Source organism: Nasonia vitripennis, chromosome 5 (genome assembly GCF_009193385.2).
Source record: "Nasonia vitripennis strain AsymCx chromosome 5, Nvit_psr_1.1, whole genome shotgun sequence".
In the NCBI taxonomy this organism is placed as follows: domain Eukaryota; kingdom Metazoa; phylum Arthropoda; class Insecta; order Hymenoptera; family Pteromalidae; genus Nasonia; species Nasonia vitripennis.
The window spans coordinates 23,825,835-23,843,682 of record NC_045761.1 but is presented as its reverse complement, the minus strand read 5'-3'; the positions used below and the strand labels follow the sequence as shown (position 1 = coordinate 23,843,682).

Here is a 17,848-nt window from a genome sequence, read left to right as displayed (position 1 = left end):
GATTACGGAAACGCGATTTCAAGAAACCAAAAAGGGTTACTTGAAAAGAATCGGAAATAAAAACTCAACCAAAGTGGTTGATCAAAAAAAATCCTGTAATGAACACTTTTGTATTAGTAGTCCACTTCCATTTTAATTATACAAGACATTCATCGAATAAATAAATTATTAGTATAATTAAAATGGCTAGAGAAGAACTGGAAGTACGAATAATTTAGTCTGCGTGAAAAAAAAAAAGTTTTCACGAAGATTAACTATTGCATACGAATACTGAAAATGAATAATTTAAAATGAAGCATTGGGGAAACCATTGTCAGACATATTCGATCACTCGAGATTCCATTCATATTCACAGCATACTTATATTAACTTTAAAATTAAAATATTTCTTATAACTAATCCATCATACACAGATCTCACAAGCATACAAGCTTAAATCTAAAATAATTCTTACAATTAACATGTGAAATGTGTAAAAAAAATATAGTATATCTGAATGATGTGTAGAATTTACCAATTGTACCATTTTACCATTATACAATACCAATTTACTCGTAACTGCGTCTCTGGATTGACCCTCTGTAGATGTCATCATAAATGTTTAAAACACTCCCGGATTTGCTTCTTAGTCGGCAGAGGCGCAGAAAGGCAGCCACTCCCTTTCGGTCGCTAACGCGTTTCGCGGTCAAAACCAAAAAAGAATACAAACAAAACTGATTTTAAAAAACGTGACGGTAACGAGCACAAGATTTTGCCTGTCATTCGGAAATTCTCAAAAGGAGAGCTTCGCAAACGCAGACTCAAAATTTTGTACTTTGCTGCTGCTGCTGGATTTGGACTGGATATGCATCTTCGTGCAAAGCACTAGTTATTTTTTCCAAGAATCACTTTGTAAAAGTAATCGCTTTGACAAAGCAATGCCAGAAAAAATTGGTCAATTGAAATCAATGATGATAAAATTAGAGTAATTCTCTTAATAAGAACATCATTGTTTCAATTGTGTGTAATAAGCAAGGCATTATAAAACGAAAAAACTTGATCAAGATTTTTGTTTTCTAACGCATTACTTGTTAAATATTTTGAGCTGGAAGAAGTTTATATGTTAAAAAAAAGGATTCAAACAATTTTGAAAATCAATTACTTCGAAAACTCTCTGAAGCAAGATTTCCAAAGTATTCTGAATTTACAACATTGAATGAAAAACCAACAATGAAAATGATGTCAAATTGGACAATTTTACAATGATAGCCTTACGAAACCAAATTGGTCTCAAAAATGATTATCATGTGCAAAAATTTATACCTTCGATGATGCTGTTTGAAAAAAATTACTTATTAATTTAAAGATTCAGGTAATTTTGTAGATCAATACATTTTACAAAACATTAGTAGAGTAATGTTCTGTAAGATTTAGTTAAACAAAATTACATAAAAAACACAACTATTGAACACGAGAAGATACTTTTGCAATTTATAAAATTCAAAGTATCACACTTTTTTATAATCTGCAAAAATAAAACCATCGATGGTTGCTGTAAAGTGTAAAAAGACAAGTATATTCAGTTATAATATTAAATATTTTTCATTTAAGCAAATATTTTAGCTGAACAGTTACAAGTAAACGTGTTCTTGGTCTAAAATAGTTGAAAAATGAAATACGAAGTGGTATGTCGAATGAATAATTTCACAATTTACACAATCTCTACAAGGAAGAAAAATTCTTTGCAGAGATCATTATTTTTGAAATTAAAACCTACGATGTTTACTGTGAATAAAAAAGTAATATTATACACAGGTTCTCAAGCGGAATGTTAACAATTTGCATAATTTCACAATTTAGAGAATGAAATTAGAGCCAGCGACGTATTCTGCAAAGTCAAGGTTCATTAAACAATTGACTCAAGCATGTTGTTTTGAACAAAATTTTCATAGAACTATAAAACAATACAGATTTATGAGAAAGTTGTCTCACTACAGTACTTGATTCATTCTATGCGATGCTGATGTCGAGGTAGATTAATTTTACAATTACCACAATCACATAAATGAATCAGAATTCATTTACGCGGTTCGTTAATCGTAAAATTAAAACCTTTGATTAAAAAAAGTAATTGATCGATCCAAGCGATTTACAAAAAGTTACTAAAAAAATAGTTAACATTTTGTAAACGCGAAATCAAAAAATTACTTTGATCAATCAATAAAAAGGAAATAAAACAGTTGAACAACTTTATAAATAGAAAACAAATTGTCTTTAATCTGTAAAATTGCAACTACATTTTTTTTTAAACTGACGAATATTCGCAGGACTTAGGAAATTCGAAAATCCAAACAAATATCCGTCGGTAAAAAGCTGATTCGCAGATGATCATTGTGCGAAAACCTGCGAACCACATTCGTAATCTTCCTTTTATCCATCCTCATTCTCACAACAGGGCATAATGAATTCGAATAGTGCATCGGGATAAACGTTTCATAGTGAACCGAGTTGCCTTCAAAATCAACCGTTCCACCGCTGCACTCTCCAAAATCATCAAAATATGACTCTATATATATATATATATATATATATATATATATATATATATATATATATCCTTAAGTCTAAAAATTTTTTAAAGTAGAGAAGTGCGATATTCACCTTTTGAAAGAGAAGAAATTTTCTCTTCAAATAAACCTTCTTGTTACCTTCTTCTTAACCCAAACGCTGTAGTCTCCCGAGGGATCAGGCAACGTCTCGGTAACTCCAAAATCGCAAAAGGCGTATCTTCGAGCACCTCGACGCGGATCCCTCGTTCTTCTCCCTCATTGACCCTCTGGATGGATTGGCAGTGGCACTTCGGACATCGGCGCTTATGTGGCGAATACGAGAACCCGAGCCTCGCCGAAAAGGCCGGACGAGTCACGGGTCCTTAAACAAAAAAATACGCGAAACCACAGCAGCCGGGGAGGAAGTCAGCGGACGAGGCGCCAACGACGCGCAAAAGACGCATCGAGTCGCCGAAAAGTAAACAAAAAAAATTAGCCGAGCCTCCGCGAACCGAAAGGGTGAGCACCGCGCGCGTATTTAAGCTAAAGAGGCTCGACTCGTCGTCCCGCTCGAGAAATCGCTCAAGCGTGACGGAATGTCTGTCGTGACGGAGAATCTTCTCGAGTTCCCTTGCCTCGAATTACATCCTTTTGGTTCTCTAGACACTCGGAAGATGAAAGAAAAAAAGAAGGGCTTGGGATGGTTGGTTGTGGTGAGTGTTGGACGGATGGGTGCGTGTGACGGTTGGATGAACGTGAACATAATTATCGGATGATGAGACGAGAGGTGAAAGACATTTTACAATATTTCAAAGATACAATACCATGTGAAATTACATCGTATATATATATATATAAAACCCTTTCGTTTTACCTTTTTGCATCTAGTATGCAAAACTTGCGTCGTAGATAATGTTATATAGTAGATATTATATATGACATTGTATATATATAGATATATAAACATATATAATAGTAATAGAATAATAGATGTCGATTGGAAAACAAATTTGTACAATAAGTGTTAGAAATTCAAAGAAACAATGATAGTCATTGATTCTTTTTGAAGAATATATATGTATGGGGTGTTTTTATATATCAGAATAAGAAATAATACAGCGAGAGACGCATGAGAATACGCATGCGCGATGTCGCACGCCCATGCATATCGTCGCATGTGCTCGCACTCATTATTTCCTCATACTCTTTTAATGTTTGTTAATAAGTATCAAATCATTACTTTTTTAGATATATAATTTCATATATATGTATGCGTTACGAACAAAGAAGCGAATTATGTACACGTGGTTAGTAAAAAAGTAGGTGCGAAGTCTCTGCCCGACCTTACCTTCACTACCGAATCCGATCCGTCCTTCAGTTTGAAGGACCGATCGAACCCATTGATTATTATCTAACAGTACATCCTAGTGCGAGCAGAGACCCCATCGATGTGAGTTAGAGAGTGTAGATTAAAAAAAACACTACCGTAGGAAGCGTGGCATGCAAGACGAATTACGCAAAATCGCACAACGGTCAATATATTGGGTTAATTACTGTTTTTTTCTCTTTCAACGTCGCGTCGAGACTCGTATGTACCACTTCTTTTACCTCGGATCGTATCAAGCCAAGTCAGGCGAGAAGAGGCGAAGGGCCGCCGAGAAGCATCGCGAAGAGACGGCATAAGAAGAACGAGAGAGTTGGGGTCGAGGAAGAAGGAAGAGCACATATACACAGAGAGAAGAGAGTTGTAATGAGAAGGTATATGAAGGGGGGAAGAACGATCGAGACTCGTTCACGTGCAAGAGGAAAACAGGAAACCCGGCAAACCAGTTTTATGTTTGTACTCTTTTCCCCCTCGCTGCCAAGTTTTCTCGTTCTCTTAGCTGCCACTGTGTGCGTGTCTACTCGTGGAACCTTCGCTTCTTTGGTTTAGGATTAAATTTGCGAGATGTGGGTATGAGTCTCGGTGCGATTTTGATTTTCGTCATTAGTTTCCATGTTCCTTTTTTTAAAACTATTTATAGACTCGTCAAGAGTTTTTTTGGCTTTTACTGGGAATGTCAATTAGCAACAATTACAAACATATAACAAAAAAGGAAACACAAAAACATGACTACGAAGTGCTTTCCGTTTCCTTATTTTTTGACCAATTTTGTTGAGAGAAAAAAAACTCGTGGGATCTGGGGGGATTTTCTCAGTCGGTAGATTCGACGAGCGAAGCTTGTGCTCGACAAGCTTGACGAGAGGCCACTTTCCTCGCCGAACCTTCCGCTACTCACAACATTTATATAGAAACTGAATCTTTGTTGTCACTACGGCGCTGCAGACAACCTGGCGCAACGCAACCTCTATACTGCTTTTCATCGCAAAAAAACATAAAATGTATGAACCAAATTCGAAATTGATACTATTGCTAAATGCAAAGTAAATAATAAAAAAGACTCGTAACGGACGCAAAAATTGCGCGTCCGGAAAAAAACCCGTTTGATAAATTTAGAGAAAAAAAATTAGAAAGTCTATTCAAGGTAACAATGTCTCTGGCGGTTAAAAAACGACCTCCGCCATCAATGCAAGCACGCGGATTATGCTTCATCTCAATAAAAGAGAATGAAATAAAAAATAAAACGTATCCGTTAACCGAGTTGTTCACTGCGATCGGTTTCGCGTACACACCGGCGATATCTCGCGGTTCTCCTCTCCCTAGATTAAAAAAAAATCGCGCTGGCATTGATGAGAGTTCGCTCCTCTCTCTCCGCGGTTACCTTGCTCAGAGTCCCACGTTGCAATCGCCCCGAGTACGATCGTCTAACGATACTTCGCTTGCGGTTGCCTAATCTCTCTTTCGAGCGCTCGCAATCGCCATTTCAAAACGATTAAATTTCACGTGTCATTGTAAAAGCTCGCCGCTCGAGACTGAGCCTATTGGCTGACTTGAAAGCGAGCAGTTTGCTCGGAAAGCTATTAGATTTTGAAGGTGGATGATTGATTTGCGAGGTCGTTTGGTTTAGCCTTTCAATTGCGTGTTGAGGATACGCGATCGATGGTTTTCATAATGACCACGAAGAGAACGTTGAGAAATAGAGCTGTTAAAAACGCTTCTCTACCTCGTCGTTAAAAAAAGCCATCAACGCTGTAGCTTCAAAGCCATTTGAAACTCCATCCCAAAGAAACGTTCAAAAACCCCGACAATCCAAGCAAAACCCGCAAACTCCCCGCCTCCGGAGCCCCTCGCCCACAAACCATCCAACCGACTCCTTCCCGCTCCTCACGAGCGCAGCACATAATAATCTTTCGTTCTCTTATTTTGTTTTTTTTTTCTTCCAAAATTCTCAAGGCTCTCTTAGAAACCTTCCGTCACGACCGACTTGCTCTCACCATTCCGATCGCGACGGCTGCATTTTCTCAGCGGTTTTTGCAACATTCCCTCCGCATCTGCCGGCAGCAGCTGCTACGGGCCACTGGCAGATGCGGTCCGTCGCACTGGGGGAATGCCGAGCCTTGGCAGAGAGGGGAGAAGAGAGATGTGTAATTATTCTCGCGACGTTGCCGAGTTTCTTCCGAATAAAATCGCGAGCGACTCGTGTCGTTGCTCTTTGTGTACCTAGAGAAAAATAAAGTTTCCATTGTCGGCTAGTCATCTTCTCTCCCTCTCCGTAATGCATGTATATATGCGTGTGCGGATACATTTTTCTCTTTCGAGTCGCGCTAGTTCGTTGCTCCCAGGCAACTACTTCTACTAATAATACCGACGCGCTCGCTTGGCCTATTTGGGTCGAGAGACTAGAGAGAGCCCGTTACTCTCTCGCCTCTTACGCACATTTTCTCTTCGCGTGGAATTTTCTCGAGCGTGTTTTATACCTGCGCGCGAGGACTCGCGAATTTCGAGGCAGGGAGAAAAAAAAGCCGAGAGGCTTAGGGGGGAAGGGACCGACGCTCGGTCCAAGGACAGCGAGTTTTCGTGGGAACCGAACGAGTGCTGAAGAATTTATCTCTCTCTCCTTCGCTTGTAGACACATTTCCGCGAATCGAAGAGCGCGAAACGAAGAAAGCGATGGAAAATTATGGAGAGTGTTAGCTAGAAAAATAAAAACGAGGCGGCAGTATTCCATTTTCATTCTTGAGTTACGGTTTTCAATTTCGCTGCTATGGAGTAAGACGAGACGTGCGCACGTGGAAAGGGGGGGGGGAGGAATTGCTGTTGCTACTCTAATTCTTCATCGCCGGCGCTTTTTTGCGCGCGTCTAACGACGATGACGGAGAGAGAGGCGAGTGTATAACAGAAAAATAATAAATGGGAATTAAAAAAAAAAAGAAACGATTAAAGTGCGAAAGAATGGAGTAGGAAAGAAAGGAGGTCGCGAGGAGACGCGCGAGTCCGGCCGCGAGACGAGAGGAGAAAACGTACCGCGAACCATTGTCGACGCGTCTTTCTCGCAGACCCCCTTTTGTGCTTTGCACTCCTGCTCTGTGCGCCCCCCTTTTCTTGCTATACATGTATTATATGTACAATGAACAATACAATCCAGAGACGCGCGGTTCTCTTCGTCGCTATTGAAAACTAAAGTTCAAATAATAACGCAAATGAAAAGAAAAATCATAAGAAACTGAAAGTACTGTGCGATTCGATTATTATATTTCTCTCTTAATAGACTTTCTTTTGTTCAACTTGTACACACGGTTTGTTGTTATACACAAAAGCTTTCAGTCAGAGACCGTGCTACTCTTGAAGAGAATCGTGCTGTTGCTCAAATATTATGTCCAGGTTGCGCCAGACTGTCCCGACAGCGAAAAAACTTGGGCACCTCGACCCCCCGAGCAATGGACACTTTCATTCGACTCGATTGTGCTGCCGAGATGTTTTGAGAATTTGAGACTGATGGAAATCTATGCTAGCACCGAGTGAACACTTACTTTGAATGCGCACTTGACGTCGAATGAGTCGATAATTTAATTTAATTGATTATTCAAACTCAAGTGGAGTTGCAAAAACAAACAAACTCATTCGAAATGCACTTGACATCTTGAAAATTTGAAATCGGATTCAAAGTCGGTAATTCGACTAGATTACGATGTACCAATTGATTATGTTTACATAGGAGTGCCCATTGTTTGCAGGTGGCGAGGATGCGCTATGATAATTGGCGTGGATGAGCCTACCTTGTGAGTCGCGTTGGGCTTGGGCTGCTTCGGCTGCGGCGAGGAACACTTCATCACCAGCTCCGGGTCCAGCTGCTGCACCCACGACGCTCGCGTTGCTTCGGTCTCCAGCTATGTGCCACGACGGCATACCTATTTTCCAGAGTCGTACCAAGATATTTCATTGTTAAAATGTTCACAAAGCATTTCTTTTGGTTTATCAATGTCGAGTATCAATTTCGTTAAAATGTTATTTATTTTTCTAGATAACATGATATATATTTATACATACAACTCGTCAGAAAGATTTTACAAGAATCTAGACTAAAAAATAATACTGTTAGATTCAGTCTATTGAAGTTGGCACAGTTCCACTTAATCTTATGATAAAAATATTCTCAACTTTCATGTTATATCTGTTCAAATCAATGACCAATGAAATAAATATAAGCATCACAAAGCAATCATATAGAAACTGTTTATAAACGTAACAAGTCAATATGAAAAATTCCCGGTAATTCAGTATTGCAACCTGCCCAGTGAAATTGTAACTTTAACAAGAAATACATTTCTATTCGTTAACATCTATGTGAGACATTTCATTGTACAGGTCCTTATTAATACGCTCAAGCCAGGTAGTAACACATTTGGAATTTGCATTAAAATAAAATGTCTTGTACGTTTCCTCTCTGCAGAAATATTGATGTTAAAACTTAAGCAGAAGGATTTTAATACAAATTTTAATCTGCCAACGAAGCGAAGAAGAAAGGATAGACCACCAAGCTCTATTAGTCGTTGGCTTCAGACTTTTTTTAAAAAAAGCTGTGTTACTACCAGCAATTCAACAAGGATTCAGAGAAAAGAACAGTTTATTGGCCGGAACTACTGGTGGCAGAGGCAGAAGCAGCGGCATCAGCTGCAGGCGGCTGCCTCCACCTCCTCCTCACGACGTTCAACTTTTTCAAATAGAACTGCAGGGTAGACCGATTGATGCCGTACATCTCCGAGGCTTGGGTCGTACTAACGCCCTGTTGTAGTATCGCCTCCAGCGACATTTTAACCGAGTCTAAGCTATACTTCCTGCCCTGCTTGCTTGCAAGCGAGCGCAGCAACGCGGCAACGTCGACCTCGGCCCCGTGGGCCAGCTGGGGACGGCGTCTCGCGACGCTTTTCCTAGGATACGAGGCCAGGAAATGCGAGGCGCCCCAGGCTGGAACGCCCAGGGCCCCGAGCACCACCGAGGCTGGGTTCTGCCTGCTGTTGGAGGTGGATTGCGAACGAGAGCGCGGCGAGCCTACTACGTGATTGTTTGCGCCGCGACCCAACGACAACCCACCTGCAACGAGGAGAAACCCATGCTCTAACGCCCATTTTTCTTTTTAACCGTAGTATTTTTGGGAGCTGATTGCATATTTGCTCTTGTTTTTCTATTCATTGAAATTTATTGATTTTACTTATTCTTTCCTGTTCAGTATACGACGGAAACTAATGGGATATGCAATTTGGTATTAGCACAAATTATGACTGCGCATATAGAATTGTGATTTATTCCACATGAACAATGATAGTTTGATGCTTTCTGTATTTTGAATCATTAATACTTCACATGAAAGTGGGATTGGTTTCACACGAATAGTAACGAATCATAAACTGATGTAGCGAAGATCACTTTCTTTATAATCAGAGCTATCGAACAATTGCCAAGAGTTGAATACATTATTCAACTCTCAACAACTAATTAGCTCTTGATAAATGATTTTAGATTGGGGACTGTTCCATAAATAAGTACTGAAACCTTAAATTATTTTCTTGAGTTTGATCCATAAAGTAAATGTAACACGGTATCAAGATTACAATAGTTTTTGAAATATTATAGTACAACAGTTCGAAGATTTCTTGACAGAGGTTTTACAGTATTTACCAAATACAAGAAAATAATTTTGCAGCCAGTACCTTTAAAAAACATTAACAAGCTAAAATCCTTTCTTCCAAATACTCAAACGATGATTAAATAATAAAATCGATCATTTCAATTTTGTAGAAAAACAAGAAGCAACATTTTTAAATGCATCCCATTAAATAACACCAATAAAAAAGAAAAATGGCAAAAATCAACTAAACGAACGCGTCACAGCAATCGACAGTTGGTCTAATCACATTCGCGCCGTGTTGACCGATAAGAAATATTGTTTTTCCGTTATTAGATTACGAGCAAACTTATCAATTTTCTAATCACAAAATAGGTGAACGTCGTGAAGCCAATGGTTCTATCTCTTATGTGTACTCAACACAATCTCACATTTTTCTTTCGGACGAGCGTACGCATAAATATCTGAGGCTTGCTGTTCTCGACATTGATTTGTTTGATATATTAAGAAATAAAAAAGCGACTCGACAATAAAATGTATGAAACATGAATGGAAATAAGACTTGTGACGCTTACCGGCATGTTGGGAAGGATCATGACTGGGGCCCGCCCTACTGTTGTCTTGTTCCATTTCGTTCAGGTCATTCATATCGTCATCGAAGTTCGTAAGGTCTTCTACGCTCTCCTGGTCGTCTTGGTACTCAGACTTTGGCTGTATCATATCTTCGCTGGGCTCGGGCTTTTCAAGAGGCATCTGTAAAATCAAATATATTAAAAAATCACATTACCGTACTAAAGCGGAAAAATTGAAAAAGCTGGAAAAGGATTGAAAAAGCATTTAGGGAAAACGGTCTTTTTTTATTAAGAAAAATTGTGTCTCGTATCGTTTCCACTCCGCAGAAACAGAATAATAAATCTCGTGCAGAAGGATAAAATACGAAGTATGATCTCCCAACGAAGCGAAAGAGACAAGGTTAGACCACCCAACCCTTTTAGAACGCTGGCACCAAATGCATACTTCCATTTGGTTTTGAAGAAGAGTAAGATGTTTTGATTTTTACCTGTAGCATCTCGTCCGCCGGTTTCGTTAACTGTTGCATGAGGGCTGACCTGCCGATCGAATCCGCAGGATCGGCTTGGCTTTTCTCTTCTGCAACAGGCGCGACACCGAGTGCTGGTGCGGTCATGTTAACGTCGCTGGAGTTTGATGCCTCATGGTTTTCCATGGAATTGTCATCGTTACCGAGACTTCGCCTTCGCAGCCTCTTTCTTTTACGTGTTGGACTTTGTGATCCTTCCCTGTAAACAGAAATAAAGACATTAAAATCAAATGTTGAAATTAAAGCGATCAGTTGTAAGGAAAACGAGTTTTTACCTGGATGAGTGACCCCTGAGTTGAGGACTGGCCGAGTTCTCTAGCTGATCACTAACGGAGACCTGCTGTATACTCTGCCTAGGAACTTTGCTGTTCTTCTCTATGGTAAGACCGGAAGACGTGTGTGGAATGTCGACCGCGGCAGCGGAGGCCGATGCGGCGGCCGTCGAGCTCGCCGTTTTCGCTGGCCTTGTGTTGTCTTTGCTGCCCCCGGTCGTAGTGTTGCCGGTGTTACCGGTCCCCTTGTCCGTCCTGCTGTCCGACAGGCCCTTGATTTGTAGTGACTCGGCAGCCTTCAGCAATGCCGTCAGCTGATCCTGGGAGATATTAACTTCTCCCCTGTACATGTAGTCCATCATGGCCTTCAGTTCTTTGAATTTTACATCCTTGAGAATGAACACAGGGTGTTTGTCGTAGTGTTCGCTCAAGAGACCCTGTAATCGAGAAGAAATTTTTTCATTTTAGTCTTTATTCCTTTGTGCCTATCGCTGTTTTTTTCTCTCTACAAGTCATCGTCAATAAAACTCTATGAGCGTCGAGAACGTATGGTTTTCAATCGATAACCGAACGAGTTCAGGTCTAATCTTATCAGGTCTCTAAAACCAAAGTACACAGACTAGAATTTTTCGGATGTTGCTCAGTACATCGATCTATCGAGACCTAAATAACTCAGCGCAGCCGCATTATAATAACGAGGAAAAACTGTAAACCGAATTTTCCATCAGCTTTCACCGTTTCATAACAGTAAACACCGCGAGCCGGAAAAATGCAGTTGCTCGTCAGAGCTCTCTGACCTGAATTTTCCTACCTCCCTCAAACCACAAAAACTCTGTGCGCGCCTCCTTTCTCTCACTCGGAGCAATAAACCTAAATCGTAAATCAAGCAAAAAGAACCACGGGAAAAAAGGAAAAGCACTCTCTCGGCGCATATAATATAATCCCATCGTGGAAGCGTTCCAAGCTCTCCGCGTCGTCCTACAAAAGGTTCAAGTAGCAGTGGTAGCGCGAGAGGAGAGGCGAAGGAGAGGAAGGAAAAACGAGGCTTGCGCGTCGGTCCCCCCTCTCTCTCTCTCGCTCCTCCAGTCCAGTAAAATCCCAGGCAAACGGCAGGGGGGAGCAAGTGCCCTGGAAAGGAGCGGCCATCTTGCTTTCCCTGGGTATTGATCAGGCGTAAAGCGAGCGAGCGAGCGAGAGAGAGAGAGAGAGAGAGAGAGGAAACCAGACGCTGAGCCGCGAAAAGGTGGGGAGAAGCTGCTGCTGCTGCTCCCCCTGCCTGTTTTTCTCCGTCTCTGTCTGGCTGGGCGGGACGTTCGCTGCGCCATTTTGTGTCGAGCGAGCTGCTGCCTCTCCTCTATTTGGTATGGTATTGATCTGACTCGAGAGCGAGAAAGAGGGAGATGGGGACAAGTACTACCGAGGAGAGCCGGACACAAAGAATTGTAATGGAAACTACGGGGAACGAATGCCGCCGGCTGTTCGCGAAACCGAGTTTTTAATGCGTGACTGGGTCTTTCATTTCTTTATTCCTTTCTCTCGGCAAATTTTTTTCTCTTTCTTTTCTTTCAAAGGGGGAACCAAATTTTTCGTTGAGTCATAGCGTGCTGCTCCGAATTGAATATTTAGAAAGAGCCGAAAATCACGAATTTAAATGATGGCAAAAAGTGCTGAATTGAATGGGAACTGCAAATCTGCAGCAGACTGAATTTTACGCTTTTTACTGGCAGCGTACACTCAAGACTGGGGGAGAGTATTGATCCGTCTCTCCACTCCTGGGAGAGCTGAGCTAGACGAAAAAATTTGCGAACGCGCTACCACGCGAATATCTAGACGCTCATTGAGTTGGTTTCGCGATTTTCGCAGAGTGATCGTGCATGGAATTACTTTTTTACACAAACTTTTTGTACGATCACTGGGCGATTTTCGTAAGACTACGGGCAATTGAACTTGCTCTAAAACGTCTTTTTCTTTTCTTATACCAAATATATATAGATGTAAATAAATGTAGAGAAAAATAGACTCACCTCAAAGTACGGACTGCAGGCGGAGAGGACGACTTTGTGGGCCTTTAGGTACTTCCCCTCCGCCGCCAGCGTGCAATCAACTAGGGTGCCGGACTCGAGTAGTGTGTCGAAGTTCTGTATGATAGTGCTCTGGTGGTTGTTCCACCTAAGGCAGAACTGCTGGTCGTCCTCCATCTTTCCCTCTCGCTTCTGTAACAGCAGTCAAAAAGGGACGCGTCCACCTTTAGTCTTGGAAAACAATCTCTCTGGACTACCTCCTCCTAATCGCTAACATCGAGTCTGCGTTTCTCTTCTCCACGCGAGATTACGACGCGAAACTACAGAAGCGTCGCCGGCACAGAAAGCTTGCGCGGCGTGGAAGCTTCCAAAATGGCCGAGTGATGCAAGCGCGTCGCGGGCCTTTCCCTTTGTGCGTGTCTGGCCGGTTCTGGCTCTTCGGAAAGCCGCGGTCGCAACCGCGCGGGAGAGGAAGAGAGAAACCGTGAGCGCCGCGAGTGGGGATGATGCGGGAGGACGACGCGCGCATGCGCCGTCGGTAGTTTCGAGACGAAAGAACGCGAGAGGGAGAGAGAGAAGCTGCTGCAGCAGCAACACCGCAAAATGCGGGTTTGCCAGCGGGGCAACTGCTGCTGCCCGCTGTTGCTGCACGAAAAACCCTTTTTCGATTGACTAATGGCCGACCGAGACGCCCGCGTTGGTTCTTCTACGCAACAAATTTTAAAGTTTTTAAATCTCTTCAAGAAAAAACAATACATTTCACGTTACCGGAAGCGATTAGAAACAATTTTATCTTTCCAAATCAGCAATATCCTCCAAGATTAGCCAAGATCGCGATAATAGCCACAATTACGTCCAATCAAGTGAAAAAAAACCGCTCGTAAAACAAGCTCCTAAAATTCGCTCTCGCTCTCTCTCTCTCTCTCTCTCCCCTCCCTCTACGACGTTGCGAAAATCAATCAAGCCTTTCTCTGGCGGCAGCACCGACGCGATCGATAAGTACACCGAAGCAGCGGGGTCGTTGTCGCAAAATAAAAAAAGGGCGAGGTGGGGCACCGGCGGCATAGCACGCGGTGCGCGGACTGCTTGCATAATCTATTTATATTATTATCTCAACGACAGCGCAAAATTACGTCAGCGGCCGGCGGATTTCGGAGACGCCGCCGGCGTGCGAGGGAGAGAAAACCGCTGGATAATGAACTCGTCCGAAGGGGGGGATCGCTGTGCGTGGGTAGACCGGCTTTTTTCAAAGATACGTGTTGATTCGGCTTTTTTCGAGAATGACGAATGCGAACGATTTTTCGTGAAATTTTAAATCCGCGAATATTCCGAGAATGTTTAAAAAAACCGATAAATAGTCGAAGTCGATTGTCAGTTAAGAAAACTGGTAAATTCAAATAAGGTCATCATTAAAACATGGACTCGTCCGGTGCGCGTTACCCTCGACATGTTTCCCCCCTCCGACCCCCCCCCCCTCTCATTAGCATAAAAAAACACAAAGGATCCACAAGTGCGCCGAAGAACCGTCAGGGCCGAGAAAAAACAATAATAAATAACTCGCACGAGATTTAAAGTCTCTTCGAAAAAGCGACGCTCGCTGACTAGAAAAGCGAAGCCGCGAGGCGGCAGCGGCGGCGGGGCACAAACATGGCCGCCCTGGAAGCCTGAGTCGGACAAAATGGCGAAGCTCCGCGCCGAGAAAATTCCTCGGAAAATGCCACGGCCCGTGACGGCTTCGGAACACTCGAATCGTCCTGATTTTTTTGCGAAAACGTCGCAATTAAATCGCGCAAGAGTATGAACACACTCGAGAACACGGAGAAGCCAGCTATCAGCAGGAAAACGTATAAGGCCGTTGTGGCGTCGCGGCGTGGTCGCAGAGGAAACGCCCGTCCTTCGTTCGCGAGTCTTCCAATCACTCCGACCAATCGATCTCAAAACACGACACTTTTTTCGCGCAAACCAGACTTTAAACAATAACAAATCGTTCCGACTCGCGACGCAGAAATTTTTTTCGCAACGTCACTCACCTCAGCGCGGCGCTAATAAGGTACGAAAATATCACAGGCAGCGCGCGTCCTCGACGGAGAAGCTTCCTATCCTCTCGATCACCAACCCAGGGCGTCGTGAAAATGCTCCTCGAAATAAAACTAACTTGTGGCCTGGACGCGGCCCTCTCTTTCACCGCGCTGTCTCTCGCCAGCAGCACCTCTCGCGCAACAATGGCGCAGCCTCGCTCCGCGCTCGTCGATCGTGCTACGAACTAAACCGCGTGGGGGCGCTGCAGTCGCGTCTTCCCGCCGGTGATTTTCGCGCACGCGCGCCTCGACCGAAACGCGCGTGTCGGGAACGAGGACGAGATAAGAGGGGAGGGAGAGAGTGAACAACGCCGCCGGAGGATTTAGTATGCGGCAACCGCCAGGAAAATGGTGGCGAGAAGGAAACCTCTTGCTGCCTTTCGGGGAACTCTAAGCGAGGCGTGCTTTATGGGGGTTCGGAGAGGCTATCGCAGAATGCCGTTCGTTTATGACGCGTCGTAAATTTCGGGTCGACTCGAAATATTTCAATTAGCGAACGTTGCTAGAACGGATTTTTATTGTTGGGAGGGAAACTTTCGGTGATTATCTTCTGTAATTATTACAGGGTCGATAAGCATTTTATGAACGATCGAGTCACGACAATTATCTCGCGAAAATACATGAGAATTTCGGATCAAGAGACGGATCGGAAAATCGAGACTGTCAAACTCTGTTTGTTTATAAAATATTGCTCGAGCGGGCGGCCGCTCACTGGCGCATGTAGAAATTCAAATACTCGCGTGGCCTCGAAATGTAATTCAACGAAGTCTATTCATCCGTATACGATATACTATACACGCGCTCGAATTCTACCATACACACAAAGAATAAAGGGCTCCTTTGTGTCGTGTCGCGCCGGTACCTTCCCCTTCCGAGACGACGAGAAAAAAACTTCGCGTCAACGTGCGCGTCTCGTCTCTCGTTTTTTTTTTCCACAAAGTCCGACTGTACTGTATACTCGCGGAAGAAGAAAAAAACAACAATACTCCGCGAGAGACATTACGTAACAACAACAAAGCGGCGTCGAAGCATCATCATCTCACCACGTTGACGGGGGCGTCGTAATTCAAGAGATTCGTACACGCATAAATAACGTGTATGTGTGCGCAGTATATAGCAGAGCAAGGTAAACGCAAGAGTCGGGAAAACCGGCGCGTCGATAGCCGGCGTTGCGAGAGTCGAGTCGCGGTAATGGCGGCGCCTGCCGACTTGGCGAGGCAAAATGGCGAAAAGCTCGCGAACCGTGCGAAAATGGAAAAGCCCCGTTAGTCGACTTTTTGCCTTTCGCGAGCGTACGAAAAACATCGCGTTTTCACTCAGAATCGTCTGATAAATCACTTCGAGCCAACGTTCGCTCGACGTTTTCGCGAGATAACCGCACTGATCACGTACTATACTCGCCAAGTCGAGGCGAGAAGGTTTTCTTCGCGAAAATGTATGAGAAATATTAATTTTAATTACCAAATAATACGAGTGCTCACCTTGGCACAGTCTTCAGTATCACAGTATCGACGGATCCTTGGGGAGGGGGGAAGAACTGCGCGTCGGCACAGGTCTCTCGTCTCTTCAGTGACTTCTCTCGGCCGCGTCCTCTCGCCTCGGCTCTTCTTTGCGCAATGAGCCTAACGATCGGGAGTCGGGACGACTCGCCGCGGCGGCAACAGCCCGGGCGCTTGGCTCTCCTGCGCAGTAGACCACTGCGCAACCGGCTGAGGAAAGTTCTGGCGTCCTGACAGGGCCGTACCGCGATGTCAGCCCTTTGGACTTTTTTATACCACTCGCGTAAAGTCGATGGATCGTCGAAAAAATTTCGGTCGACGCTTCGCAGATACCGGTAAGTATGCGTTGTTCAGTTGTTTTGCGGTGAGAAGGTGAGAATCGTGGGTGGAGATGAGATTTTAGGGAGACAGAGGGTAGAGGGTCGAGGAGTACGGGACTGAGGTAGGGCGATCGATTCACGGAAGGATTATGGCTTCCCCCGTTGCTTTTACGCTTTTTTGCTCGGCTTTGTGTGCTTTTATACTGGCGCGCCGTGAAACAGAATTTTCTCTCTCTCTCTCCAGCGGTGTTATGGGGAAATTGATATTTTTACGGCCGCCTTTATAGCACGTGTAGGTAAATGCGTTGCACTTTCGACGCAGTTTTTCTATGTCCGAAAATTGCTACACGCAAATGTTTTTTATTAGGGAAATCTCGAGGAATTTCCTCTTTAGGGCTATGAAGAAGAAAAATAGAGGGAAAACACGCCGATAGAACGTTGGTTAACGTCGTAGTCACGCGGCTTGTTTTACATTTCGCGAAAGCGTCCCTCCACCGCAGGTGGGAAATGTGCTATGCCTCCTCTCGTCGGGTGTATGTACAGCTTGGAAAATGGCTTCCCTATGCTCTCTCGCTGCAACATATTTCATATTTTCATGTAACGCGTTTTACATGTGACTCTCCGGCCGAGTCTGTGCGCTATGGCTAATATGAATATTTTTCTGCGAAAACGCGCAAAAGCAGCGAGTTTCGCTGAGGAAAAACGATTTCGAACGACGACTTGTACGGTGTGTGTCGTATTTTATATATTACACACATGCTAGACATACGCCGTTGAGACTCGACGTGGCCCCATATGTTGCATGGCTTGCTAAGTGCTGAATCCAATGGCTGTTATGCTTCGCGAAAGGGAGCGTTGATGGCTGTTCATGAGGGAGTACAGGAAAAGAGGGATCGAAAAAACGTGCTTGGGGGACTGCGAAATGATGGCGAAAAAATTCGCTTGGCTTGATGATTTTTGTAGCTAGAGCGTTTTTTGAATTTTTATTTGTTAAATTTTGTTGCTTTGTCGTTGCTTTTTTTCAGTT

At 43.4% G+C, this 17,848-nt stretch overlaps 2 protein-coding genes and 1 non-coding gene across 40 annotated transcripts in view; 1 reads left to right on the top strand and 2 right to left on the bottom strand.

Annotated features, from left to right (window-relative positions):
* Positions 1-16,649, bottom strand: part of LOC100123363 (longitudinals lacking) — a 280,984-nt gene extending 264,335 nt beyond the window's left edge. For 22 of the 38 annotated variants that reach the window (XR_004227835.2, XR_004345012.1, XM_031931283.2 and 19 more), the window contains exons 1-6: positions 16,484-16,618; positions 12,928-13,116; positions 10,907-11,340; positions 10,593-10,830; positions 10,108-10,285; positions 7,686-7,817 (exon numbers count right to left, since the gene is read on the bottom strand). Coding sequence is in view for 35 of the 38 variants with exons in the window: in XM_031931283.2 (XP_031787143.1) it covers positions 7,686-7,817; positions 10,108-10,285; positions 10,593-10,830; positions 10,907-11,340; positions 12,928-13,101 (1,156 nt within the window). In the remaining 3 variants the exon portion in view is untranslated. Of the gene's footprint in view, positions 1-7,685; positions 7,818-10,107; positions 10,286-10,592; positions 10,831-10,906; positions 11,341-12,927; positions 13,117-14,954; positions 15,190-16,463 lie in introns of those variants that run through there. The other 16 variants (XR_004345013.1, XM_032600531.1, XM_032600535.1 and 13 more) reach the window with 6 other exon arrangements.
* On the bottom strand, positions 8,332-8,468 carry LOC116417620. Its single transcript, XR_004227874.1, has one exon. It is a non-coding gene; the product is annotated as a small nucleolar RNA psi28S-1192 (small nucleolar RNA).
* A 56-nt stretch (positions 16,650-16,705) lies between the features above and the next one.
* Positions 16,706-17,848, top strand: part of LOC100123373 (protein bric-a-brac 2) — a 43,930-nt gene continuing 42,787 nt past the window's right edge. Inside the window, exon 1 of the mRNA XM_032600544.1 lies at positions 16,706-16,836. The gene's annotated coding sequence lies outside the window, so the exon portion shown is untranslated. The remainder of the gene's footprint in view (positions 16,837-17,848) is intronic.